This window comes from Lynx rufus, unplaced genomic scaffold (assembly GCF_022079265.1).
Source record: "Lynx rufus isolate CCGP_SWC_20201006 ecotype Redwood Valley unplaced genomic scaffold, mLynRuf1.p SCAF_4, whole genome shotgun sequence".
NCBI lineage: Eukaryota > Metazoa > Chordata > Mammalia > Carnivora > Felidae > Lynx > Lynx rufus.
Window position 1 is genome coordinate 18,660,546 of NW_025814856.1, and position 24,723 is coordinate 18,685,268.

At 58.3% G+C, this 24,723-nt stretch overlaps 3 protein-coding genes across 4 annotated transcripts; 2 read left to right on the forward strand and 1 right to left on the reverse strand.

Annotated features, from left to right (window-relative positions):
- The first annotated feature begins 7,056 nt into the window (after positions 1-7,056).
- On the forward strand, positions 7,057-14,159 carry SEMA3B (semaphorin 3B). Its single transcript, XM_047095603.1, has 17 exons — positions 7,057-7,387; positions 8,065-8,222; positions 8,343-8,405; positions 8,798-8,917; positions 8,997-9,090; positions 9,251-9,370; positions 10,248-10,393; positions 10,485-10,596; positions 10,713-10,782; positions 10,860-11,004; positions 11,327-11,546; positions 11,807-11,898; positions 11,978-12,019; positions 12,253-12,410; positions 12,517-12,572; positions 12,661-12,800; positions 13,316-14,159. The coding sequence occupies exons 1-17, from the start codon at positions 7,279-7,281 to the stop codon at positions 13,715-13,717; spliced, it is 2,247 nt and encodes a 748-aa protein (XP_046951559.1). The 5' UTR covers positions 7,057-7,278; the 3' UTR covers positions 13,718-14,159.
- On the forward strand, positions 12,716-18,949 carry LSMEM2 (leucine rich single-pass membrane protein 2). Its single transcript, XM_047095606.1, has 4 exons — positions 12,716-12,800; positions 17,856-17,966; positions 18,059-18,241; positions 18,410-18,949. Exons 1-4 carry the CDS (start codon positions 12,761-12,763, stop codon positions 18,541-18,543), a joined length of 468 nt encoding a protein of 155 aa, XP_046951562.1. The 5' UTR covers positions 12,716-12,760; the 3' UTR covers positions 18,544-18,949.
- A 103-nt stretch (positions 18,950-19,052) lies between these two features.
- IFRD2 (interferon related developmental regulator 2) lies at positions 19,053-24,645 on the reverse strand. Of its 2 annotated transcripts, XM_047095604.1 has the most exons (12): positions 24,391-24,637; positions 21,873-21,992; positions 21,704-21,788; positions 21,473-21,597; positions 21,231-21,388; positions 21,018-21,068; positions 20,753-20,931; positions 20,563-20,668; positions 20,102-20,239; positions 19,887-20,015; positions 19,712-19,807; positions 19,053-19,574 (listed from the first exon to the last, which is right to left on the reverse strand). In XM_047095604.1, the coding sequence occupies exons 1-12, from the start codon at positions 24,446-24,448 to the stop codon at positions 19,494-19,496; spliced, it is 1,326 nt and encodes a 441-aa protein (XP_046951560.1). In that variant the 5' UTR covers positions 24,449-24,637; the 3' UTR covers positions 19,053-19,493. The 2 variants fall into 2 exon arrangements, with proteins under 2 accessions (XP_046951560.1, XP_046951561.1); XM_047095605.1 differs by lacking the exon at positions 20,563-20,668 and having other exon boundaries at positions 19,405-19,574; positions 24,391-24,645.
- Positions 24,646-24,723: the final 78 nt, after the last annotated feature.

The window sequence follows — 24,723 nt, forward strand, 5'->3', positions numbered from 1 at the left end:
GATGCACCCAGTGCCTCTCACCCTGGGTGGGCCCTGCAGGATTCTGGCCAGGATCCCCTTGTACCCAGCTTGCCGTGGGTCTGGGTGGGGTCCTGGCAAGCAAAGGTTCCCTGGGTGCAGACAACTAGCCCCCCACCTGCCGCTGGCCTTCCTACCCCTGCTCTGATTTGGAGGGCATAAGGCTTCATTGTCCCAGCACTGGCGGGGGCGGCCTTTCAATTCTTCCTTGTCTTTGGCAGTTGGGAAATTCCCAGCCATGGGGGGCAGCTGGGGGAAGGGGGGGGGGAGGGGGATGGCTCATCCCAGGTGTCTTGCATCCTAAGGGAGGGCCTCCCTGAGGTTGACTCCTGCGGATCCCCTACTGCCTGGAGGTTTCCAGGGCTGAACCTTAGCCTCCCTCATGCCTGGGACCAGCTGGGTCAGCATAGCCAGAGATTCAGTGCTCCCTGGCCCTGTAATACCCACCCCAGAGCACCCCAGCTTAAGAAGGTGCATCTTTCTGGCTCCACTCGTGGGCAGCTGCAGCTAAGAGGCCTGGGACCCTTAGGCAGAGCTAGGGAAGGGACCCAGGCTCCTGCTTCCAGACATGGGTCCCAGTATGAAGTGGGCTGTCTCCAGCCAGTGGAGACATCCATGAAGCTGATGCATCTCCCAGAGGGCCCACCCCACTCCAAATAGTTGCTGAGACTACTGATGTGGTGGCAGCCTTGGTATTTTTAACCCATTTGCAGGGTGGGGAAACAGCTGGGGAAGAGAGAAAGAGACAAGCTCTGCGAGCCAGAAGACTTGGGAGGATTGAGGGAGACTCTGTGGAGAGGAGCCAGGCTGGAAGCCACTCCCCAGCTCAGGCCCAGGCCCCCCACAACAGGTGGGTGGAGGCCAAGATGCCAGGTGCAGAACGGGGAGGGGGCCCCATTAGATCTGGGACCTCTGAGGCTGCAGGGCCTACCAAGGCCTGGAAGAACACCTCACCACGTTCCTGGGCAGCCCCATGGCTCCTGATGTCAGGAAAACTTCCTACTCCCTACCCACCCAGAATCCCTCAAATCATCCCTCCACAGCCCCCATCCCAGACCCAGAGGGCTAAGCCAGCCACCATGTGGGAGAACACAAGCCCTGACTCCATCCACCTGACCTGTGGCCTAGCCAGCCAGATCCTAGCTGCCCTGGGTGTCAGGGAGAGGGCAGGGACAGGACTGTAGGTTCTCTTGACTGAGTTCTGGGTTCAGGCTCACTCCGAAACAACTGAGCCCAATCTTTGTGTCTGTTGCCCTATAAGAGGTCCTGGAGGCCTGCATCTCTTTCATGGGGCTATGTATTCCCCTAACCTCTCCTGGACACCCAGAGGGAAAGCCAGCCCCCATCACACGTCCAAGGAGGGCGTCAAGCCAGCTGTGTTATATGTGCAGCTATAGCTGTATGACAGTGAGTTTGTCCATACTCACCAGGCCACTCAGCTCCTTGGTTAATAACAGCGGTGGGCACCAGTGTCCAAGCGGGCAGGGCTCAACACCATGGATCCCTTTCTCCTTCTTGTCTTGGTTTTTCCCTTGCATGAGATAAGCCACACAGGTGATCTTATTTAGGAGAAAAATCAGTTTGATATCCCTTATTGATTCTGCTTTCTGACTTCATTGTGGGTAGAGGGCATCAAGTCCTCTTGGCGGAGCTGGTGCAGGGTCAAGGAGGGACCCAAGGTGTCCCTTGTCCATCAGTCTCCCATCCCCCTCCTCCACAGGCTCAGCAGGCCCAGGAAGGTGGAAGGGCTTTCTGCATTCTATCTCCTATCTCCCTGGGTCCGTCCTCTGCTGGGTCCTGGGGCCCCCACTGATGATAGCCCCTGGGGAACCCAGAGCCCCACAGAGAGGCTTGAACCTGGGTGTTACAGGCATCTGGGGCTTCACAAAGGAAATGACACCAGAGAGTTGGATACTGAGTGGTGAAGAAGAGTCCAGCAGGTGGCAAAGAGGATGGCCTAAAAGCCCGGAGGGCACCGGCCAAGCAGAGTCCTGGCAAAGAAAGTACTGCTGCCTCCCAGAAGTTGGGTGGCCAGGGCACTGGCAGGGTTGCCTAAGGCTAAGCCTAGGAACCCCCAAGCTCCAGGGAGCTCTCTGAGGTGGGGGGCAGGGTACTGCAGAGGGGTGGAGGAGTGGCAGACCACAGGGGCACAGCCTGAGCGGTAGGCTGAAGGGGTCAGGCTGCATGCTGCTGGGGGAGGAGGCGGGACCTTCTCAGGTCAACCAGGCAGAAAGGTCTCCCTGAGACAGGGGCTCTAGGAGAAGGGATGTGGGCTTGGCCCTGCTAGGGCTGGGATGGAGACCTGGAGGAAGACTGAGGAGTCCTCAGGGGGTGGGGAGGGATGGAGGTTTAGGTGGAGGGTGGAGGCAGTCATTGGCTGTGGCCGGAGGGTTGGCGGGGGCTGGGGACAGGAGAGGAGCCAAGCCCGACAAGGGGCCCTAGTGAAGCAGGGCTGAAAGAGGCAGCAGTGAAGGATCTGCTTCGAGGCTCTCAGGCCTGGATGCCCAGTGCTGAGGTGGCAGCAAGAGCGCACACCTGTGTTCTGCCACAGTGGCCAGACCTGCCTGGCCCGCCAGCTGCAACCGCAGGGCGAGTGAGGAGCGAGATCTGAGAGGTGCAGTCTCTCCCTAGGGACACACAGCTGGCGAGTGGCAGTCAGGATTCAACCACGCCCCTTCCAGCCTACTTAAGGGGGTTGATTCCTGAGGCAGGTTCACCCCCACCCCGGCATCCAGAGCCCCGCAGCCTGCACTACTGGGCAGCTATACCCAAACCGATTAAGGGAAGGTAGTATTTATGTTAATACATGTTAATAAGCATGGTGTGCCACCCTAGTCTACTTTGGCTGCATTCCCGGCACCCCATCCCACACTCCCGTAAACTATGGAGGAGGGGAGAAGGAGGCTCCACCCGCCCCTGCCTCGCCCCTCCCCCCTCCTGCTGGGCAATGTAGAAAACAGGAGGGAGAGGAGAGCTGTGATGTGGCTGGTGGGGGGGGCTACCCCATCCCTGAGGGGCTGACCTCAGCCCAGGAGGAATGTGCAGGAGGCGGAGGGCAGGGGCGGAGCGGGTGGGGGCAGGGCCACAACCAGAGGCCCAGGGTTCCTGGCAGCCCCTCCCTCGGCCCCTCCACCTCAGCACTGACATGGCCCTCAGAAGGGAAGGGGAACAGGCAAGGAGGGGAAGAACTGATCTTTCCAAAAAGGTGGGCCAGGGTACCTGGGAGCATGGATACTAGGCTGGGGGCGGGTGGGGGAAGGGCCCCAACACCTTCTCCCAGGAAATCTCCTCCCGGGTGGGTAGTAGATTGTCAGGGAAGTCAGGCCTCTCAGTCAGGCTTCCCCGGGCCCATTCCTACCCCCTATCTCACCCCGACCCAATGCCTAAGTCCTCAGGGTAGCGTGTCCTAATACCCACGTGGCCGGAACTGGGGAAGGTTGTGACGCTGGAGCCACCAGCCTTAATGGCTAAAACAGGTGTGAGTGGGAAGCCAAGGCCTGACCCAGCCCAGGCTGGGCACTGGGAGCGTTGTCTCCAGCCTTCTTCAGATGAATATCCTACCCTAGCCGCACCACCCAGAGTCCAGGCAGGGAACAGTTTCCAGCTAGTGACGGGGGAGGGGGGGTGAGGAGGCAGGTGGTAGGATGGGCAGGACCATCCAGTTATTTCCAGAAAGAAAAACCAAGGCCTTGGTGGGCTGTGCCACTAACAGGAAGCATCAGGGCAAGAATCCAGGCAGGCCTTTGCCCATGGGTACCCTGGCAAAGGGTAGAGGTCAGGAGGCTGAGGTGGCCCTTGGGCAGTGGTGCAGGTAGCCATACAGCTACCTTCCTAGTTTGTTCCATTCTGTCAAGACTTGGGCCCAGGCTGACTGATTCCAGAATCCTTAGAGACTCCCAGAGTCCAGAGTAGCTCACAGACAATGACCCTGCTCCGAGAGTGCTGCCTTCACGAGGTGTCTGTCCAGGGTCTGGCATACATTTGGACCTGCGACTGAGGAGCAGAAAGGAGACTTTGTGGGGACAGGGACAAGTTGAGCTCCCACCCCTGCAGATCTCCCTTCCTGCTCCAAGAAGCAAGGAAATCAATGCAGAGGGCTCAGGTGGGCGGGGACAGCCCCAAAATGTTGGAAAGATGGTGGGGGTCCTGGTTCTACTTTTCAGTATGGACACAGGGCTGGGAGGGAATGAAACTGAGACCACGACCCTGAGCCTGAAGAACTAAAAGCACTGGGGGCAGGTAGGGGGCACAGTAGGGGTGGGTGGGGACCTCAAAGGCACTTGCTGATCTTGGCTGGTAGGGTGGAAAATTGTAAACAGCCAAAGAATTTTGTTTGCTTGCATGGGGCCAGGGGAGGCTGCCCAGGTCCAAGGCAGAAGCCGGGAGGAGAAAGAGGCTGCTTCCCAGAAGCCCAAGAGCTCAGGCTGGGGTGCATCCTTCCACTCCCCTCCCGAAGGCCCCTGACCCGCACTCTTCCTCTGCCAGCTGGCCAGGCCAATTCAGGAAAACTAGGTCTCGAGGCTCAGGAAAGAAGGGCACAGCCCCACCCTGGCTGGGCACAGACACAGACACAGACACAGACACCGCTACTCCAGGGAAGCTGGCAGGGGACGGGCCACAGAACTTGAAGCTCACACAGCCTCCCTCACTGATCAACTGCAGAGCTGCTGAGCAGCCTTGGGGAGGTTGTGGGAAGATGCCTTTTATGGGGATTGAGGGGTGAAAGCCCATCCTCAAGCCCTGTCACGTTCACCCAGGTGGACCCAAGGGCCCCATTCAGCCATTGTCAACATTCAGCCCTTCCAAAGCAGACAGACTCCCGGCAGTACAAACAGGGTTGTCCACCAGGGACAGTTTCAGGCTAAGATCCCAGACCCTTCCCAACTGAGCCACCGAGGTTTCAGAGCCATGTCCTGAATCACAGAGGTCACACAGAATGCTCCTCACCCCCCTGCAGAGAGGCAGAACCACCCATCAGGAGGGGTCTCTGGATGGGCCTACACCCCACAGTGCAGAAGTGAAACTTGAGGGCCTCTGCCGCCTCTGACTGCCCCGCCTGGCCCTCTCGGGCCCCTCCTTTCCTGCCCCAACTGCTGTCCTCACAGCCTCTGCCAGCCAGGTGGCAGAAGCACTAAGTGGTTCTAGTGGTGAGGAAGGGCAAGGGCTGGGGCTGGGCTGGGGGCCCATCGGACCCCTAGTTGAGAACTCCAGCCCTGGACGTGCGACCCTCCCATGCCAGCTGGCTCCTGGGAACTGAGCCCCTCATTACCCACCTCCACCTCCCCAGCTGTGTAGGGACAGGTGAGGAACTCTAGTCTCCTGGACCTGCTGTTCCCTCTGCCTGCTTCACAGAGCCTTCTGGGGCTGGGGAGGGGGCCCTATTGCTTCTTCCTCCTTTGCCTGGACTGGCTGCCCCACTTCCGGATGGCTCTTGGGTGCACCCTATTGCCCTGAGGCCCTACAGGGGAGGGGTCGCTCCTCCCCACTCCTCCCTTGTGCCCACTCCACTCTGGTCTGGCCACCAACTCTGGCTGGCCCGGCTGCCTGCCCGGTCACCCGATCCGCCCCATAAACTTGACGGCGCGTGTAGGGCGGCGGCTGGCTTGGTGGAGGCGGGGGTTGCTCCTTAAAGGAGCCGTTAGAGGGTGCCCTGCGGCCCCGCGGCTTCTTCCCTTCTCCAGGGAGGGCAGCCCGGTGTTCTGTGGCATCGCAGACCTCACGGGCTTGGGCTCGGAAGAGGCGATGGCAAGTGTCAGTGGAGGGAAGGCGGGAGGTGGGGGTCCTGGCACGGGAGGGATTCGGGGGCTGCGGGACTGGGCAGGGGTTTGGGGGGAGCGATGTGGAATGCCCCTCGGCAGTTGTGCACCCCAGGACCCTGCCCCACACCAGGGCTCCTGCGCCCAGCACCTGCCGGGCCAGCTCTGGGGAGGATGATTGGGCATTGCAGCTAGAGGCTGGCCCCTTGTAAGGGGTCCAGGGAAGGGCTCTGGCTCAAAGGTGGAGGGGCTCAAAGACGGTGAAACCTGAGGGCGAAGGCAGGGGAGGGAGAGGTACAGAGGCAGCGGAAGCTCAGAGAGAGAAGGGCAGCTCACCCGAAGCAGGGGTGAGAGGCTGCCTGAGGCCCTTGGCTCTCCCCCGACTTGATTCCTCTTGGGTCTGAAGTCTGAGCTCACAGAATTTCTGTGTAACCAGCTCCTTCCACCCTCGTGTGGGGAGAGAGAGGTCAAGCACGAAGCTGGGGCTGCAGCCATCTCCAAGTCAGCAGCCGAGGCTTCTGTCCAGCCCCAGCGGTGCAGGCGCTGGGGCTCCTGGGCAGCACTTTTTCCTCAGAGGAATGGGTTTCAGGCATGTTTCCGAGTTGAGGGCTGTGATTGTCTCTGCAGTTGTATTTGCTCACCTGCATGCCCAGAGAAACACACATACACTTGTCTGTGTGTCTGCACACACATTCGCACATGCACGCATCTGTGACACACATATACACGTGTGTAAAGTGCACACATGTGCCATATATCTACATGTATAATACAACTCTCATGCCACACACTGTCACAGACATGTACACATCTGCCTGCATACACATGACACACGCGCGCGCGATACAGATAACACAAAGGGACCCTCAGAAGCAGTCACACTCACAGGCGCCCACACCATTGGCTCCAGCCCCAAGGGTGCCTCAGTTCCTCTGTAGGCCTGTGGGTGCACAGCCACCTCCAGAGGCCTCACCCCTCCTGTCGCTGCTCTCACTCCCATGACTGGTTTGTTTTGCTCATTACACTTGGCGCCCTCTGAAATGACTGCACTGATCTGAGTCCTTGTTGGCACTCTGCCCCCTCCTGCATGGGGACTTTGTCTGTGTCCCCCAATGTCCCAGGCTGGCATGAAGTAGGCACACAGAGTTTGTGAATTAATGCCTGTGTGTCTATGGGAGGGGGGTTACGAGGGAGGGTGACGTGGTGGGGCGGGCGCCTGCCCACATGGGGGTGACCCCAAGGGTGTGCCCAGCGTGGGTGTGTCTGTGATTGTGGCCAGGCAGGGCACACTTGGAGGGAGGGGAGAGCTCGGAAGTGGAATGCGACCCCCCAGCCTCTTTTCCCTAGGGGCTGTAATCTGATCCCTGGGGACTCCCCCCTAGCCTCCAGCCCGCCCTCGTCCTTGCTGCAGCTCCTTCTCTTCCAGATCCTGGGGCAGAGTCCAGGGCGGCTCAAGGCTCCTCCACACACGCCTGCTGAACCCTGAGCACCCTGAGCTGCCCGGATGGGGCAGGCTGCGGCCGCCGCCATGATCCCAGGCCTGGCCCTGCTCTGGACAGCAGTGCTGGGGGGTGCTGCCCCCAGCCCTCCCCGCCTTCGGCTCTCCTTCCAAGGTAGGTGCACCTGGCAGGCAAGAGGGCTTGGCTCAGGGTGAGCAGGAGAGAGACCCAGTGTGAATAGGGGGCACTAAGTTTGCTGCTGCCCTGTGCCACTGGCCCAGGTTTGAGTGGGGCACTTTCAGGCCACCTCCAGTTAACCCTGTCCTGGCCTCAGCCCCCAGCCTTTCTGCACACATTCTCCTCTGACTTTCCCAGGAAGACCCCTTCTGTTCCCGTGGCAACAGATCCTGCCTGTGTCCCATCCACCACCCCCACACCCCTGACACAGAAGGGTGGTCACCAGGCATCGCACTGAGCTTAGGCTAGTAGCAGGGTGGCAGAGAATCCTCAGCCTGACTTTGGGGTGGGGGTCCTGGCTTTCCCTACATACGCAGCCTCCCCCAACACCCGGCCTCCCAGTGCGCCCGCCTGCAGACACTGCTTGTCCAGGCACGCCTGAGGAGTTCAACCTGCTTTTCCCTTGGTGGGGGGGGGGGGGGGGGGGAACGGTGCTGCATTGCCCACTCTGGAAGCTTTTCACATGGGTGGATCTGTCTTCACGAATGTAAACTCACACATGGGTAAACTCACATGTGTGGGCCAGGTCACATATACAACCATCACCTGTGAGAGAGACGATAGGTAGGGTCTGGGGAAAGCTCCCAGCATGGCTGGCAAACACTACCCTGCAGAGCTCCAGGCCCAGCACGGTCTCCGGACCTTCAGGCTGGAGAGGACCTGCTGCTATGAAGCTCTGCTGGTGGACGAGGAGAGAGGACGCCTGTTTGTGGGTGCCGAGAACCGCGTGGCCTCCCTCAGCCTGGACGACATCAGCAAGCGGGCCAAGAAGGTGCCAGGGACCCCCAGCCTCTGTGCTCCCCAGGGGGGTGGGCCCCTGAGCAGACACCCTCTTCACAGAGACCAGGCAAAGGCCCTTGACCTGTGTCCCCCTTCCCTGACCCCCTCGCAGCTGGCCTGGCCGGCCCCTGTGGAATGGCGAGAGGAGTGCAACTGGGCAGGGAAGGACATTGGTGTGAGTGCCGGCCGCCCGGGGCGGGAGTGGGGAGGCCCGGCCCCTTGCTCCACAGACAGCAGAAGCCTGCCTCTTCTGTCTGGGATGGGGGCAGGGGGTCGAGGTGGCTGAAGTTTAGAGGTAGTGAGTCAGGGTGGAGGCTCATGTGATTCTTCTTGGGGGCGTCTGAGTCATAGGGGGCTGTACAGGCCTATGCTTCTCCATGCACCCCTTCTGTGAGAGGTGGGCTGAGCTGGTCACCAAGGGTGTCCGGGCTCCTGAAGCCCATGTTGCTACTTGCCTGGACTGATGCAGAAGAGAGGAAGGGGTGAGGTACCACTGGCGAGCTGGGACCCCTTAACGCTGCCTCCCTGGGGGAGGCCTCATCGTCCCTGCCCCTGCCCGCCCACTAGACCGAGTGCATGAACTTCGTGAAGTTGCTGCATGCCTACAACCGCACCCACTTGCTGGCCTGTGGCACAGGGGCCTTCCACCCAACCTGTGCATTTGTGGAGGTGGGCCACCGGCTGGAGGTAAGGCCAGATCTAGGCAGAGAGGGAGGTTGGGAGGTAAAGAAGGGCCTGGAAGTAACAACTGCCCCCTGCCTCCCAGGAGCCCACGCTCCGGCTAGACCTTCGAAGGCTGGAGGATGGCAAGGGCAAGAGTCCTTATGACCCCAGGCATCGGGCTGCCTCCGTGCTGGTGGGTGAGTCCAATGGCTAGGGCCCTGCAGAGACTCTAGACCCTCCTGAGAGCCCCTGAGAGCCCCCAGGGCATCACTGACTCCTTAAGAGCTCTTGGAGCTCTACAAGGACTCCCCACAGAGAACCTTCAGATTGGCTAAGCAGCTCTTGCCCTATCTGCAGGGAAAGAACTGTACTCAGGGGTGGCCGCAGACCTCATGGGCCGGGACTTCACCATCTTCCGCAGCCTGGGCCAGCGTCCAAGTCTGCGAACAGAACCACACGATTCTCGCTGGCTCAACGGTGAAAGGCTGGTGGAGCTATTGGGAGGGGGCTCTCATCCCCAACAGGGTGGGTGCCTAGTAAGACCCATAAAGGAAGTGAGCAGTGGGTGCAGCCAGGTCTCGCCAAGTACCCACCACGCATCAAGCCCTGTGCTAGGGCCTGGGGCTGCAGGGCAGACAAGACCTGTGTGGCCCATGCCCTCGTTGAGGTCACAGACCTCAGAACAGGTACATAATAAGATGGTTCCAATGGCAATGAGACCAGTGAGTGAACAGACAGAAAGGGAAAAGGAGACCAGGTGGTAAGAGAACTGGAGACAGGAAGCCACTCTGCTGAGGACAGGGGAGAGCTAATTCCCAAAGCACAGCAGGATTGAGGGAAGAGCATTCCAGGTAAAGAGAACAGCTAGTGCAAAGGCTCCGGGGCAGGAACAAGCCAAGGAACAGACTCATGAAAAGAGAAAGGATAAGGGGTCTGCATTGTCAGAGGTCAGGGTCATTTGTTCTAAGAGTGAGGGGACCCAGCAGAGTATTCACAGCAGTAACAGGGGGAATCTGCTTCCTGCTCAAGAGGAAGATTCATGAGTGAAGGTAAAACCCCAATATCCCATCTCCCTCCTTTCTGGACCAAAGGCCTGGGGAACTGTCAGGGGCCGAGGGGAGAGGCCTGTGTGTCTAGGTAGTCTTGGTCTCTGCTGCCCTCTTGTGGTTACTTCTTGACTCACAGGCCCTGATCCTCTGGATGTTGTCCCCTTAGAGTGCCATCCTACCTGGAGACCGGGTGGTCAGATGCTGCCCCGTGGGCTTCTGGGGGCACCAGAGAAAGGAGAGGGAGCATGTGGGTCTCATGAGTGGCAGGGCCAGGACCTTTCTGACCCCACTCCTCCTGCTGCTAGAGCCCAAGTTCGTCAAGGTCTTTTGGATCCCAGAGAGCGAGAATCCTGATGATGACAAGATCTACTTCTTCTTCCGTGAGTCGGCAGTGGAGGCTTCGCCATCACTGGGACGCCAGACTGTGTCCCGGGTTGGCCAGATCTGTCGGGTGAGGAGTCCTTGGGCCACATCCGATGACTACATCCCTGCCCTTTTGCCCGTCTGGGCCTCCCCCTCATCCCTGCTGATTGACCCTGCAGAATGACGTGGGAGGCCAGCGAAGCCTTGTCAACAAGTGGACCACGTTCCTGAAGGCACGTCTGGTGTGCTCAGTGCCAGGTGTCGAGGGTGACACACACTTCGACCACCTCCGTGAGTGCCAGGAGCAGAGGATGGGGTTGGAGAGAGGGAGTGCAGGGGGCCAGACCCAGGAGCCGGGCTGCCCAGAGGGCTGTGTGCCCTCCCCCAACTAGGCTTCTTCCCCACAGAGGACATGTTCCTGCTGTCCTTGAGGGACCGCTGGAGCCCACTGCTCTACGCTGTCTTCTCCACATCAAGGTGAGGGGCAGAAGGTAGAGGGCGGGGCCCAAAGGGCTCTTCTGGGCCCCTCAGTCTGCTCATGTCTTCGCCTGCAGCACCATCTTCCAGGGCTCTGCAGTGTGTGTGTACAGCATGAACGACGTGCGCCGGGCGTTCCTGGGGCCCTTTGCACACAAGGAAGGGCCCATGCACCAGTGGGTGTCCTACCAGGGCCGTGTCCCCTACCCCCGGCCTGGCATGGTGCGTAGCCCCAGGAGTCCCACCACAACCCACTTAAAGTCTCAGGGGTGGAAAACTTGGCCTGGGATCTTCTTGGTGAATGTGTTTTTTTCCTTCCGTTATGGGTGGGAAAACATCACCTTTGTCAGACAGGGCTCCTCAGAGGAAGGGCATATTTCCCCCTAAGAGTCCCAAGGGCAAGACTGGGTCTTCTCTCTTCAGATTCTCAGGGCAGACCTCTGTCCACTAGCACTCCTCTATACTCGGGTACCTGGAGGTCTCTTGTGGACCCACCAGGCCCTCGTACCCACATCCCTGTCATGCCTCCTCCCCACCTGCCCAGTGTCCCAGCAAGACCTTTGGCACCTTCAGTTCTACCAAGGACTTTCCTGATGACGTCATTCAATTTGCCCGGAACCACCCCCTCATGTACAATTCGGTCCTGCCCATGGGTGGTCGCCCTCTCTTCATACAAGTGGATGCCGGGTACACCTTCACCCAGATCACTGCAGACCGTGTAGCAGCTGCTGACGGACACTACGACGTCCTCTTCATTGGCACAGGTCAGTGTCCTGCCATGACTACCCATAAAACTCTGTCCAGACTCTCTTCCACCTGTCAGCAGAAGCTGCCCCTGCCCAGTCCCATCTTCACATCTTTGCCTGGGTTGTGCTCTCATCTCCTTCTGGATGCTGGTCTGATTGTTCCAACCCACATTCTTCACCTATCCAACCATGCTAAGGGTAAAGGCCTCAGAAGTGAGGAGATCCCCAGCCCTAGCTGCCAGGAAACACAAGGAATCACTCATTCCTCATCCCTGCAGACGCTGGCACAGTGCTGAAGGTGATCTCCGTCCCCAAGGGCAGCCAGCCTAACGGGGAGGGGCTGCTCTTGGAGGAGCTGCACGTTTTTGAGGTGAGGCCTAGCCCCCTCCTCCTAGAGGAACCCTACCCCATTGATCTCTGATCCCAGAGCTCGCTCCTCCTCCTCTCAGGATTCATCTGCTATCACCAGCATGCAAATCTCTTCCAAGAGGGTAAGTGACCAAAAGGCTTGGGAGCAGAAGGGACCCAGTGTGTTCCCCGGGCACCCCTACCCCCACACCTCCCTTGGTAGTTTGAAGCACTGGGTTTGAGTATAGGTTCTGCCTTTGCTAGACTGCGTGACCTGAGACCCTGATCAGTGTCAAGTGGGGTGAGGGATCCCTGACCAATGGGAGGCGGGCACAGGGCTGCCTTCGGTCAGCCCGGAGCCCCTCGTGCCCCCTAGCACCAGCTGTACATAGCTTCGCGGAGCGCGGTCGCCCAGATCCCGTTGCACCTCTGTGCTGCCCACGGCCGCGCCTGTGCGGAATGCTGCCTTGCGCGCGACCCTTACTGCGCCTGGGACGGGGCAGCGTGCACGCGCTTTCAGCCCAGCGCTAAAAGGTGGGCAGGGTTGGGGGCGGGCCACCTGGAATCATTTGCAGCACCTGGCTAAATGAAGAAGGACTCACCGAGGCTCTAATGTACCAATGCAACCCCCACCCTGCAGGCGGTTCCGGCGGCAAGACGTGAGGAATGGCGACCCCAGCACGCTGTGCTCCGGCGGTGAGTGCCCCCAGCTGCCCCACTTCTGGGCCTTTGAAGACGCCCCACCCTGCCCTGCCTGAATCTGACATTCCTTTGCCCTCCCCAGATTCCTCTCATCCCGCACTGCTGGAGCGGAAGGTGTTCGGTGTGGAGGGCGGAAGCGCCTTCCTGGAGTGTGAGCCCCGCTCGCTGCAGGCGCGCGTGGAATGGACCTTCCAGCGCGCAGGGGAGGCGACCCACACCCAGGTGAGCCTCACGCCCTCCCTTCCCAAACAAGCCCTTGTCCCGCCCCCTACATCCAGGAGAGCCCCGCCTTGCCAGTGTGGTTCCCACTTCTAGACTAGGTCCGACCCCGCCCAGTGAGACTCTGTCCAGCTAGACCCCTTACGTCCAGTTTGGTCCCTTACCTGAACTCCACGTTCTGGTGAGGCCCCATTCCATCTAACTAGACTCCTGACACCCCCCACCCCCATCCGAGAGGAGCCCCGCCCTCGCCCCGCCCATTGAGGCCCCCGCCCCGCCCCCATGTTCAGGTAACCCCCCCCCCCCCACCTCCAGTCCAGTCCCGTCCGGTCTCGTCCGGTCCGGTAAGGGTTTCCGCTTTTAGACCACTGGTCCCAGTGCACCCAACCTTCAAAGGTACACCTTACCTGCTCATGCTTGGCCACCGTTGACCCTCTACCTCTCCTGGCCCGACCTGGGAGCCGGGTTTCCTTGTTCCTGACACCGATGCCTTTGCCTCCCACTGGCCCCGCCTGCAGGTAGCTATGGAGGAGCGCGCGGAGCGCCTTACGGGGGGACTGCTGCTGCGCGGACTGAGGCGCGGGGATTCTGGCGTGTACCTGTGCGCAGCTGTGGAGCAGGGCTTTTCGCAGTCGCTGCGTCGCCTGGTGCTACACGTGCTGAGTGCTGCGCAGGCCGAAAGGCTGGCCCGGACCGAGGAGGCTGTGCCCGTAGCCCCTCCAGGCCCCAGGCTCTGGTACCGGGACTTCCTGCAGCTGGTGGAGCCGGGCGGCGGTGGCGCGAGTTCCCTGCGAATGTGTCGTCTGCAGCCTGAGTCGCGCCCACCGCCTCCCGAGTCACGGAGGAAGGGCCGAAACCGGCGAAGGCACGCCCCAGAGCCGCGTGCTGAGCGGGGGCCGCGCAGCGCAGCGCACTGGTGATTCGGCAGTCCACGCCGGGTACAGGGAAGGAGGCTACAGGCAGGACAGGGGGAGGACAGACCGTGGAGGACGCACAGCTAGGGGGCCTGGCACATTGGTCCCTGGTTGATGGAGACACCGACCTACAGGCCCTGGCTGAGGGGCAGCCTCCCCGGCTTATTTATTAACAGAGGATAACCCTTGAATGTAGCCCTGGGAGGGACGACCCAGGCGGGGCACAGGGGCCGGCTGGTCGGGAGGAGGGAGATAAGCAAGGCTCCAGAGCAACGACCTGGGCAGAGGAGGTGCCCGGAGTGCCCACCCCGGGATAAAGACCTCCTCCTTGGAGAATGAGCAGAAAGCTGTGAACAGGCTGAACTGGTGGGGCGGGAGTGGGACAGGCCGACTGTACTAATGCAATAAACACATTATGAGCCGAAGCTGGAATGGCCCCAGCTGACAACCGCTGGTACTAGGTCTTGCTGTGCGGCCTTGGGCAACTTCCTAGCAGTCTTAGGGCCTCAGTTTCTGAAAAGGATGCTGTGATGAGGATTAAAGGCAGTTTCCATGTGACTGAGTAGATTCTGTGGGGCCTTTGGGGCCCTACTGACCTGCACAGTATGTTCTGAATATGATTTCTTGGATGAGTGCTATGAAGAAAATGAAATTTGGAGATATGGAAAACAATGTGAGAAAGCATCACTGAGGGGGTGACATTTGAGCTAAACAACAAGGAGCCAGTCATGGGAGTATCTAAGGGGTGGAGTGTTCCAGGAGGCAACAGCTAGTGCAAAGGTCCTGAGGTGGAAACAAGGTTGCTGTGTGTGAGGAACATCAAGGAGGCCAGTGTGATACAGTGGAGTGATGGATTTGGGATGTTTTAGGGGGAGGATTCTCACCGTCTTACTTCCTCCCAGTTGGGGAGAAGGGTCACAGGGGTCCAACAGCAAAGTGTGGGCCCTCAGCCTGGCCACTTCCTCCCTTCAGGGGTGAGTGGTACCATGCCTCCTCACACAACATGGTGTGACTTGTATGGAGAGAGGAGGGAGGAGGTAAACTGCAGACATGCAGCTGCATTCCATTTTCACGTGTCCTGCGCCAGGGAGGAACCATAATTGTCCTTTCTGTTTTACCAATGAGAAAATGGAGGTCAGAGAGCAGGCAATCCGTTAACCAAGGTTGTAGGCTTATTAACAGAAATACCAGTCTTCAGCCTAAGTTTGCCCACTGATCAACATGAGTGCCTACCTTTATAGGTGTGTCTCTGCCCTCTTTGGGGATTCTCAGAGCCCTCATTGCAATGCACTCAAGCTGTCCATCACCCCAATCCCTGGTGCCAGCAGGTCACACAGGGGTAGGTTCTTGTCCGTGTGCTTGGAGAAGAGATGACCCAACTTTGGGTCGGGGTCTTTGTGGGTAGAGGCACAGGGCTCCCTTACATACCTTGGCTGCCATGTGGGGCATTGCTGGAGGTGAGCATGAGGCAGCTTGTCTGGGTAAAGACACCAAGGCCTGTGCGTGTATGGGAGTGGTAGAGTTCCCCAGGAAAGACCCTGGGCATTTGTATTAGTGGAGGTGTGCTCTTGTCTGGGCTCCATCACCAGCTAGCTGGCCCATGTGGGTCACTCCACAACTTCCCATGGCTGAGAGCTGCCCCCTCTAAATATAGCCCAGTGGGCTGAGCTCAGGCCTATTTTAGGCCCAGGCTGGGAGGTGGCCTGCCTTCCCCAGGCTCTGAGGAGCCGCTGCTGCTTCCATCCTGTCCTGATACTGAGTGCTATTATCAGCCCCCCAGCTGCCCACCGCCCACCATGCCTGAGGACACCCAAGAAGGTAGGAGATGACTGTGGGGGAGGGCAAGGCCCCAGTCCTGTGACCCTGTGAACCACAGAGCAAACCCACTCTGTCCCACTGTCCTCACTTCCTTAACTAGTCATCAATCACCATGCCATAGATTAAGGGAATCTGCCCCCTGTGCATGGAGAAAGGGCTATGTCTGGAACCCCACCTCCCCTTAGGCCCTGCCTGTTACCCCTGCTAGGGACAGCAGGGAGGGATTGGGGGGAGCTACTCGCTTGGGGGTAGTCAGCTATAGGCTGTGCCCAAGTGGGTATGGGCTGAGTAGGTGGCCCGCCAGGCCAGTTCAGCTCTTCATTCAGGGAGGAAGCTGGGATTGGGGGCGGGCAGTGGTTCTAGGAAGCATTTGGGCATGTAGCCCAGGGACCGGGAGTGGATAGATCTCTGGTCACCTCCAACTTGGGCCTAACTGGACCCAACTGTTAGCCAGTTGGGATCCTTTGGCCTGGCCAGACTGACAGCTAGTTAAGACTTTGGTGGCCAATCACCTAACTACCCCACTGTATGCAAGAAGCCACAGCAGGGATGACCAGCTGCTTCACTGCTCCAGCAGGTCTAGCTGGTCAACCCTCTTGTCACATTTTCAACATTTCAACTGGATGGGAGGGCCCCAGCCCCCACTAGTGGTGGAGGATGTTTGCCTCCTTTTGAGGCCCTAACAATGATGTTTACCACGATTTTCCTGGTGATGAACAGAATCTGAGTTCAATTTATAAAGCGTAGGGAGGGGCACCTGGGTGGTTCAGTCGGTTAAGTGGCCAACTCTTGATTTTGGCTCAGGTTGTAATCTCACCATTCGTGAGTTCAAGCCCCACACTGGACTCTGCACTGACAGCACTAGCGGAGGCTGCTTGGGATTCTCTCTCTCTTTGCCCCTCCCCAACTCCCAAGCCGGCAAGCTTGCTCTCTCTCAAAATAAATAAACATTAAACAAACAAAAAAAAAAGTGTTGGGAAAGCAGAGCCAAGTGCAGAGGAATTTAACATGACCCCTGACCTATCACCCAAACATAATGACTGCCAGCATCTTGTTTCACTTTGGAGCATTTCAAGGGCCAGTTTCAAGCAAATCATGAAGGTTGAGTTATTGTTATGAAAGTGATAGTCCAATCACCTTTGCCCCTATCAATGCCCCATACTGTTACCTAGCAGCCAGCTGGGTATCTGGAGGTTTAAGGAGCCAAGATTAAAAAATAAATAAATAAAAAGTCAAAGAGGTAAAAAAAAAAAAAAAAAAAAAAAAGTACTTTTTTAGAAATCACAAAATAAATACTTTTGAGGAGTACAAAAATAGTAAGATCACAAGAAAAGTACAGAGGTCCCAGTGACTAAATGGGCAGAGGCTGTGAATGGATAACTAGGAAGCCACACGCATTCATCAGGCCCTCCAGGCAGAGACCGAAATAGGTCAAGAAAAGCCTTTTCTCATCTCCCAACTGGCAAACATGCGTACACGTGTGTATATAAATTTTTCATTGAAAATGCCTAATGGTGGCATGTTGTACCCTTTTGGGGGCTGTGGATAGTCATTCTGGAGGACAGTTTAATAATGGCTTAAAGAAAAAGTCCCTGCTCTTTAAGCCAATAATTTTGCTTCTGGGAATCTGTCCTTATTAACAATTAGGAAATTGGGAAAAACCTTCATACTCAATGATGCATATCCTTCCTGGGAGTTACTCACTTCCAAAGGGAACTGGAAACAACCTAAATGCCCAGGCAGCCTCAAAGGGACCTCAGAAGCATGTAGAACAGCTTCATAACAAAGGCATGTCACATGTTGAGTGAAAACAGGGTTCACGGAAGTACAGCAGGATCAGGCTGAATATGTTAAAGCAGAGCCAAGGCCACAAAGCACAAGCACCACCCAGCTAGGATGCAGATGTGGAGGTACCAGGCACTGGGTCTGGCCCAATGGCCAACCCACAGGGTCTGCAGGGAAAAGTGATAGCAGAAGAGGCAGGAATGAATTTCACGCACTGTGGGGTTAGTCCTTCAAAGCTGACAAACTCTTCTCTAGAAATGAACAGGCAGAGGAATGCCTGAAAGTCGTTGAGGTGCTTGTAAGGAAACAAAAGTGAGCAGGTCAAATGCACCTCCTGCTACTGTAGGTGTTAACAGGCCCACAGAGTTCTGGGATCATCCTGGTTCCGAATCAAGTGTCGTTCCTGAGCTGGTTTTAGGGCACTAGGAGCCAATGTCCCTTTGTCCTGTCCCATCTTTTCTGAGCCGCGGCTGCCGCATGAAGCCACCTTAAAAGGGAGGCGTGACCTGCTGGCTGAACCAGCCCTGCACTGTCCCAGCAGACACCTTGGCACTAACACCGAGCACGAGGAGCAGGGCGCCACTGGCCCCCAACCACATACAGGAGGTGCGCCTGCACCAGGTGGAGTCCATCAGTGACCTACACAGTGGAGGTGAGGGGCATAGGGCAGGGGACTGACATGCTGGGAGAGGGGAGGAGAGCAGGCACAACCCCTACCCTCCCGATGCCCCATTTGCCCTGCAGGTTCGCTGCGCCCCTACCTGACTGAGGAGGTGCAGCCATGGGACGAGCTGCTGGGTATCTTGCCACCGTCGCTGTGTGCCCAGGCTGGCTGCAGCCCTGTGCACAGCAGGGGAGGCTTCCTGCTGCTCGCATTGCTGGTGTTCACCTGCCTGGCACTTGCCATCCTGGCTGTCTACCTGAGCGGTATGGTTGGTCGGTGCGGAAAGCCAGTGGGAACTGAGAGCGAGTAACTGGGACTGCAAGGCTTTTCTGCGTGGCTGGAAACAGCTGCAGAGGCCGAGCCAGTGAGGTGGGGAGTTGTGGGGTGGCACGTGGTCTGATACCCCCCCGTTCCCGCCTGCCCGTCCACAGTGCTGCAGAGTGAATCCCTCCGCATGCTGGCGCACACACTGCGCACACAGGAGGAGACGCTGCTCAGACTCCGGCTTGCCAGCCTCAGCCAGCTGCGGAGGCTCAACTCCAGTGAGGCCCAAGCACCCAGCTGAGATACCACTTGGACCTGGGGCTTGGGTGTGTGTGTGGGTGGGGAATAAAGTCGCCATTGGCAGGTTTCTCCTGACCCATTGTCCCACCCTACTTCCCCGGTGAGGTTTTTGTACAAGAGTCTAACCTGACCCCACAGCTACCTGCCTCTCCTGTCTTCAAGCCAGGCCTAGCCAAGTTTTCTGGTGCCAAGGTCCTGCTTTGGGTGGCCCAAGGTCAGAGGAAGGGATACCAACCTCCTGGCTCCTTCTGTGGCCTGTCAGCAGCCTCTGGCTTCCAGATAGGTTCAGAGTCTAGAAATAGCTGCCCCCCACCCCCAGCTGCCCAAACCTTGCCAGGCCTCCCAGCGGGGGTCCAGCCTCAGTGCTCAAGCAGGCAGAGCTGAGTATGGGAAGGAGGGCCACCTGAGGAGCTGGTCTTGGAGGTCAAAGGTGAGATGGAGATGGGGGAGACCCAGTGTGGTGGTGAATGGCAGGGCAGGCAGAAACACCCAGGAGCTAAGGGCCACAGATGGCTGAGCATTCAGTTTAATTACCTCTAATAATCTTTAAAAATCAGCATATAGATCCATTCCAGGTAGCCTGGCCTCCCCACCGGCTTTGGTGGCATTTGTCCAGATGCCATTCCCCTCAAGGAAGTAGGTCACCCCAGGGGAGCAGGGCCCGAGAAAGGAGAGAAAGGCACATCCCTCCTCCTGCCTGCCCCACAGCCCTGGGACAAGCACACATCTGGCCTGGCCTGAGACAGGGCAGAGAGAAGCACAGGGCTGTGCTGAGGCAAGGGGCCAGGATACCAAGTGCCCTGGCCTCCAGCCACCACCCGTGTCTGTTTTTGGTTTTGTCATTAAAAAAATAAAGCCACAATTCCTGGCAGGAACAACCAGTTGTTGCAGTGTCTTCTGTTAAAAACACAGGCACGAGTGTGGACAGTCTCCTCTTCAGCTGGCCCCACCTCACAGGATGTCTGCCCGCTTGTCTCGCACACGGCTGCGTGCCTTGGTCCGGGCTTTGAAGGCAGCGGCGTTGTATAGGTGCTGGAGTGGGGGCAGAGAGTGATGATATGGTGAGCTAGGGAAGGGGAGGCCCAGGGCTTTTCCTCTAGCCCCTGCAGAGCTCCAGGCCTCCAGGCCGTGGGAATGGAGGGAAGATAAACGTGCCCAAGGGTGCAAACCTTCTCAAAACGTGAAATCTTGCAGGCCTTCAGGGCAGTGGCATCCAGCACCAGGACAGGACCCAGGCCAAAGATATCACGGAGTAGCTCGTTGTTCTGGGGGCAAACAGGGCAGTGAGCTCAAGCTGGTCCAAAACAGCCAAGCTGGGTGTCCCCTCCCTGTCTACTTCCCCACCTGGAGATGGTGGTGCATGCCCGATCCCAGCACATCCTTGAAAGCAGCATAGATGCGGCGCCGAGCCCAGCTGTCCACATAGAGCACCTCAAGCCCGAAGCGGACCGACTCTTCCTCACACTCACCGCCCTGCAGAGTAGAGGGACCCGCAGAACAGGGCTTGGTGGCTGTGCCTAGGGATGCACTCTCACTAGGACACACGTTCTCACACGCACCTCAACAAAGTGCAGCACAGCGCGGAAAGTAGAGCGCTGACGCCGGCGGTCAGCCTTGGCACGGTACTTGTTGCTGTCGGTGGCCAGGGTTCGCAGGGCATTGCAGAGGGCCTCCATGTCCTCGTAAATAAAATCCTCCTGTGGTGGGAGCAATAGAGGGCGTGTGAGCAGAAGCCCGCGCTCTGCTGGCTCTCAACTTGGGGTTGCGCAAACCCTTCCTATCTCGGAAGAAGTGGTTTTCTTCTCTGCCTCTCCCCTTTGAATTCCCTCCTGGTCCCTGCCTGGGCCAGACACCCCTGCCACCACCATGGCACCCGGCATCTCAGTCTGTGTTAGGGCTACCTCCCCTCCATAAGGACCTAAGGCTGTCCTGCTTTTTCTGTGGTGTCCCCTGCATTCAGCCGAGGATGGGCAGGTGGAGTCAGCAGGCCCCCTCCCTTCCCCTCACCCCTCTCTCACACCTCAAGGTCCCGGGCCAGCTCAAAGAGCAGTGCGATGGTCTCGCCGGCAGCGATTCGCAGGTTCACACTTTCGCTGGACAAGAGCTGGGGCAGCCGGGGCAGCTGCCTGAGGAAGGGGCAGGCTGAGCTACGTGTGGGTTGGGGGGGCCTCACCTTTCCCCTTCCACTCACAGCAGGCAGTTGCTCTTACCTGTCCAGGATGTGGTTGATATGGGTGCTAGGGCAGACGGTGAGTAGCAATGCCCAGGCCTGCAGGGCAGCACAGAGCAGGCCATGCAGGCTGGCAGGGACCACAGGGGCTGTGGAGCCACCCATTCCACAGGACCGGCTGAAAACACCTTCCAAGCAGTTGAGGCAAGAGACCAGGTCCTAGGGACACAGGGAGGCAGCGGGAGTGGCTCAGGGGCAGAGCCAGGGCCTAGGTACTCTATTAGCCATGCCCAAAGGTCACTTACCTGGACATCGGCAGCAGCCACATAGCACCCCAAACCAAGAGCAGAAGCACACTGTTGGAAGGAGGGCAAAGCCACGCTGTGGTTAGAGAGTGAGCCTGGGTTCCCAGCCACAGGGCTCACCCTCAGAGTAAAGGAGCCTGAAAGCAGGTGGAACCCACCTCTCCCCTTAGGGATTAGGGGAGGGAAGGGTGTCACAGAGCAGAGAACACTCACGTGAAGCCGAGCAGCAGGACAAGCTGTGCCATCACTGAGCACAGAGACCAGGAGGGGCTGTAGGCTGTGAAATAGCTCCTCGCCCTTGGGTCCAGGGCCCAGCTGCACACAGAGCAGGCCTAGCACGGCAGCGGCTAGGGCCTGTTCCTCCCCCTTCCCTGTAGGAAGGCTTTCCAGTCAGCCCATGCAGCAAGGGTCAGTACCCAGCCAATTCAGGTCTCCCGTGAGCCCCCGGGCCCAACCTTTCTTGAGGCACTTTTCCAAGGCATCAGCCAGTGTGAGGCGGCGCTCCAGCAAGAAGTCAGGGAGTAAGCGGGATGCCAGGGCCAGGCGAAGGCTCTCGAGAGCACCCTGCCGGGTCTTGGCACTGAGGAATGAAGAAAGGAGACCTTGTGCACCAGCCCTACTGGGTCATACTTGGCATGGGCTGAGCAGGGACAGGGGTATAGGGGTTGGCTGGCAGTCAGAGGTACCTCTTGTCTGTGAGGCAGTCCACATACTCCTTCAGTTTCTCCTCAAGGTCTTCCTGCTGGCCCTGCTCATCCACGGCATCCCCCCCTGCAAGGCCAGCTGGTCAGCCCTGCGTCTTGCTTTACCCCAGGGAATCCCCAGAGTCCCTGCCAAACTCCCACCCACTCTCACCAAGGCTGTCCTCTGCTGCAGTGCTAAGAAGGCTGGGGCATTCACTGGTGGTGCTGCGGGCCTCACTGACTGCCTCATCCTCACTGGAACCTGAGTCAGCTTGGGTTCTGCTCCGGGCACCTGGGGAGGGTGGAACATAGCACTTGGCCCGCCCTTACTGATGTCTGATGGCCGGGGGTACCTCACCCGGCCTCATGACCCCCCAAGAATAGAGTCCTGCCCCCTCTCAGAGATGAGAAAATGGGAGGCTGAAGTGGTACACACAGGGACTGATGCAGGGGATGCTGAGCCAGGAAAGAGGAGAAAGGGAGTGAGGTCTATCAACTGGAGAACATTCCCAGGCCCAGCCTAGGAAAACCTGGCAGGCTTTGTGAGTACAGCCTCCCTGAGACTAGAGCCTGCTTTAAGAAGGAGACTGAGGGGCGCCTGGGTGGCTCAGTCGGTTAAGCAGCTGACTTCAGCTCAGGTCATGATCTCGAGGTCCGTGAGTTCGAGCCCCGCGTCGGGCTCTGTGCTGACAGCTCAGAGCCTGGAGCCTGTTTCGGATTCTGTGTCTCCCTCTCTCTGACCCTCCCCCATTCGTGCTCTGTCTCTCTCTGTCTCAACAATAAATAAATGTTAAAAAAAAAAAAAAAAAAAGAAGGAGACTGAGGTCCTGGTAGAGGCAGAAGGGGCTGCACAGGCCCCACCTGGAGTGGGGACATATCAGGCAAATCCTGGGGGAGCTCAGCCACCAGCCCAGATTATGCCTAAAAATGGCCAGGGCAAAAGTCAGGGGCTTCGATTATTGAATCTGTATATACAGAACATATACAGACAGACACAGGGTTCAAATTCCAGCTCCATATCGTGAAAAGAGTGTAACCAGGTCAAGTGCCTAGACTTCAACGCCTTAATTTTTTTTTTTTAATGTTTATTTATTGTTGAGAGAGAGAGAGAGAGAGAGAGCGAGCGAGCAGGGTAGGGGCAGTGAGAGAGGGAAGCACAGAATCTGAAGCAGGGTCCAGGCTCCAAGCTGTCAGCACAGAGCCCGAGGTGGGGCTTGAACTCCTGAACCATGAGATCATGACCCAAACAAAAAGTCAGAGGCTTAACCCTAAATGGGTGAGCCACCCAGGCACCCCCAATGCCTTAATTTTTTCATCTGCAAAACAGACATGCTAAAACACCTCATTTAGTACAGCAAATGAAGACAATGACTGAACAAACAACTAGTTAAGGCTCTTCTTTGGGCCCACAACCACCCATCTGCCTTGGGGCAGAAGCCCAGCTGCTAGTGGATATGGCTGGGTGCCCCAGGCTTCAAGCATACTGTCTTCTGAGCTCCCCCTGGACTATCCCAGGCCTTCAGCCCTCGGTGGATGGACACACAGGCTCCTCCTGACCTCGGGAAATGCAGAGAGTGGAGTGACCCCTGACCACATGAGTCCCTAAAAATAGGTAAACACAGGAGAATGTCAGGGTCAGCAGAGCTGGAATGCTCCTGTGTGTGGGTTCTGCCCAGGGCCAGGGGCTGACTTTGGCAAGGGCAGCTCCTGCAGCAGAGTCCCAGATGGGTTCTGGTCACCAGACTGGTCCTACTTCTCAAAACGACATACGCCATGTACCTGCTGGACAAAGTGCAGCACGCATGCAGTCCTCTGCTCACCACCTCTCTTACTACCCTAACCAGCCAAAGCAGCCTAGCCTCCCTCATTTGTTCCCTCTCTAGATGCCAGGCCTTTGCACAAATTATTTCCTCTGCACAGTGCTCTCTTCTTCACCTCCTCAGGATTCACCCAGAAGCCCCTCAAGGATTCCTTGGTTCTTAAGTCTGGGGCTGACACCATTTAAATGAACTTGTCCCCCAACACCAGTCCTTCTGTAATGTTGCTACCCTCTTAGATGTCCCCACACCCAAGTCCCATTAGGGTGGTCTAAGCTGTGCCTAGCAGGCACCCCATTCCTGCAGAGTAAACATATGTGTTTACTGAAGCAAGACACACTTCTGTTCAAAGCTGATAAGTCTCAGGACTGCCGCAGGTTCAAGGGCACTCCCTAACCCTCTCGGGCCAGGTCCACCAAGGCCAGAATCCTGCAACGTCCCCACCGCCCCCCACCCCTCCGCCGGTCCGCCCCCTACCTCAGTACTCTCCGTCAGAGTAGCCCTCCCACCAACTTCCTAGTCCAGTCCAGTAAAAGAGCAGGGATTAGCGAGGCGGCAGGCTTCCTGCTGTCTGGCGAGCTTGTCTATCATAGCAGGTAACTGGGCTGGATCCGCAATGGAGAAACTGAGGCCGAGAGGCACCGACCAGTTTAGGCCCGGTAGCGTGGGTTCCTGAGCAGCAAGCAGCGCCCAAATTGAGTTGGGCGCACACGTGGCCGCTGCCTCCTGGGGCACGTGCTGGCCGCGGGAGAATTGCGGGAGGCAGCGCCAGGTTGGTCGACGCAGGAGTCTCCGTTCGGGAGCCATCGGGAACACCGACGGGCAAGCCACGCAGGACCCCCGCTCGCCGTTCATCAGTAGCTCCCCACTTACCCGCTCCGCGGCGCTGGCCACCCTTGCGGGGTGCGCTGCCCTTACGGGCGCGGGGCATGCCGGGAATCAGGAGCGCGGGCGCGCAGAAGGCTCAGGGTCAGGGGCCCGGCGGACGGGGGCTCCAGACCGGCGAGACACCGGCCGGTGGGCTAAGCTGAGAATTGGGCAGACGACGGGAGCCACACGCCGCACGCGACACCATCTTCGCGAGGCGCCCCGCCCTGCCAAACGAGTCGCTGCGCCCCGCCCTGCTAAACGGGTGGCCGGGAAGGCGAGTTCTTGGCCATTGGGTTCCGGGACCACATGCGCGCGGCCGAAACTACTAGTCCCAGG

What these genes read in the sequence shown, in the direction of transcription:
- SEMA3B (XM_047095603.1), top strand. Translation starts at nt 7,279, where the DNA reads ATGGGGCAGGCTGCGGCCGCCGCCATGATCCCAGGCCTGGCCCTGCTC. An exon ending in AGGTGGGCCACCGGCTGGAG is followed by an intron (nt 8,918 to 8,996) that starts GTAAGGCCAGAT and finishes CCTGCCTCCCAG; the next exon opens with GAGCCCACGCTCCGGCTAGA. An exon ending in TTTCAGCCCAGCGCTAAAAG is followed by an intron (nt 12,411 to 12,516) that starts GTGGGCAGGGTT and finishes CCCACCCTGCAG; the next exon opens with GCGGTTCCGGCGGCAAGACG.
- LSMEM2 (XM_047095606.1), top strand. Translation starts at nt 12,761, where the DNA reads ATGGACCTTCCAGCGCGCAGGGGAGGCGACCCACACCCAG. An exon ending in GGGAGGCGACCCACACCCAG is followed by an intron (nt 12,801 to 17,855) that starts GTGAGCCTCACG and finishes CTGTCCCAGCAG; the next exon opens with ACACCTTGGCACTAACACCG. An exon ending in CCTGGCTGTCTACCTGAGCG is followed by an intron (nt 18,242 to 18,409) that starts GTATGGTTGGTC and finishes GCCCGTCCACAG; the next exon opens with TGCTGCAGAGTGAATCCCTC.
- IFRD2 (XM_047095604.1), bottom strand. Translation starts at nt 24,448, where the DNA reads ATGCCCCGCGCCCGTAAGGGCAGCGCACCCCGCAAGGGTGGCCAGCGC. An exon ending in TGGCCAGCGCCGCGGAGCGG is followed by an intron (nt 21,993 to 24,390) that starts GTAAGTGGGGAG and finishes CACCCTCCCCAG; the next exon opens with GTGCCCGGAGCAGAACCCAA. An exon ending in TGGCTGCTGCCGATGTCCAG is followed by an intron (nt 20,932 to 21,017) that starts GTAAGTGACCTT and finishes CTGTGTCCCTAG; the next exon opens with GACCTGGTCTCTTGCCTCAA.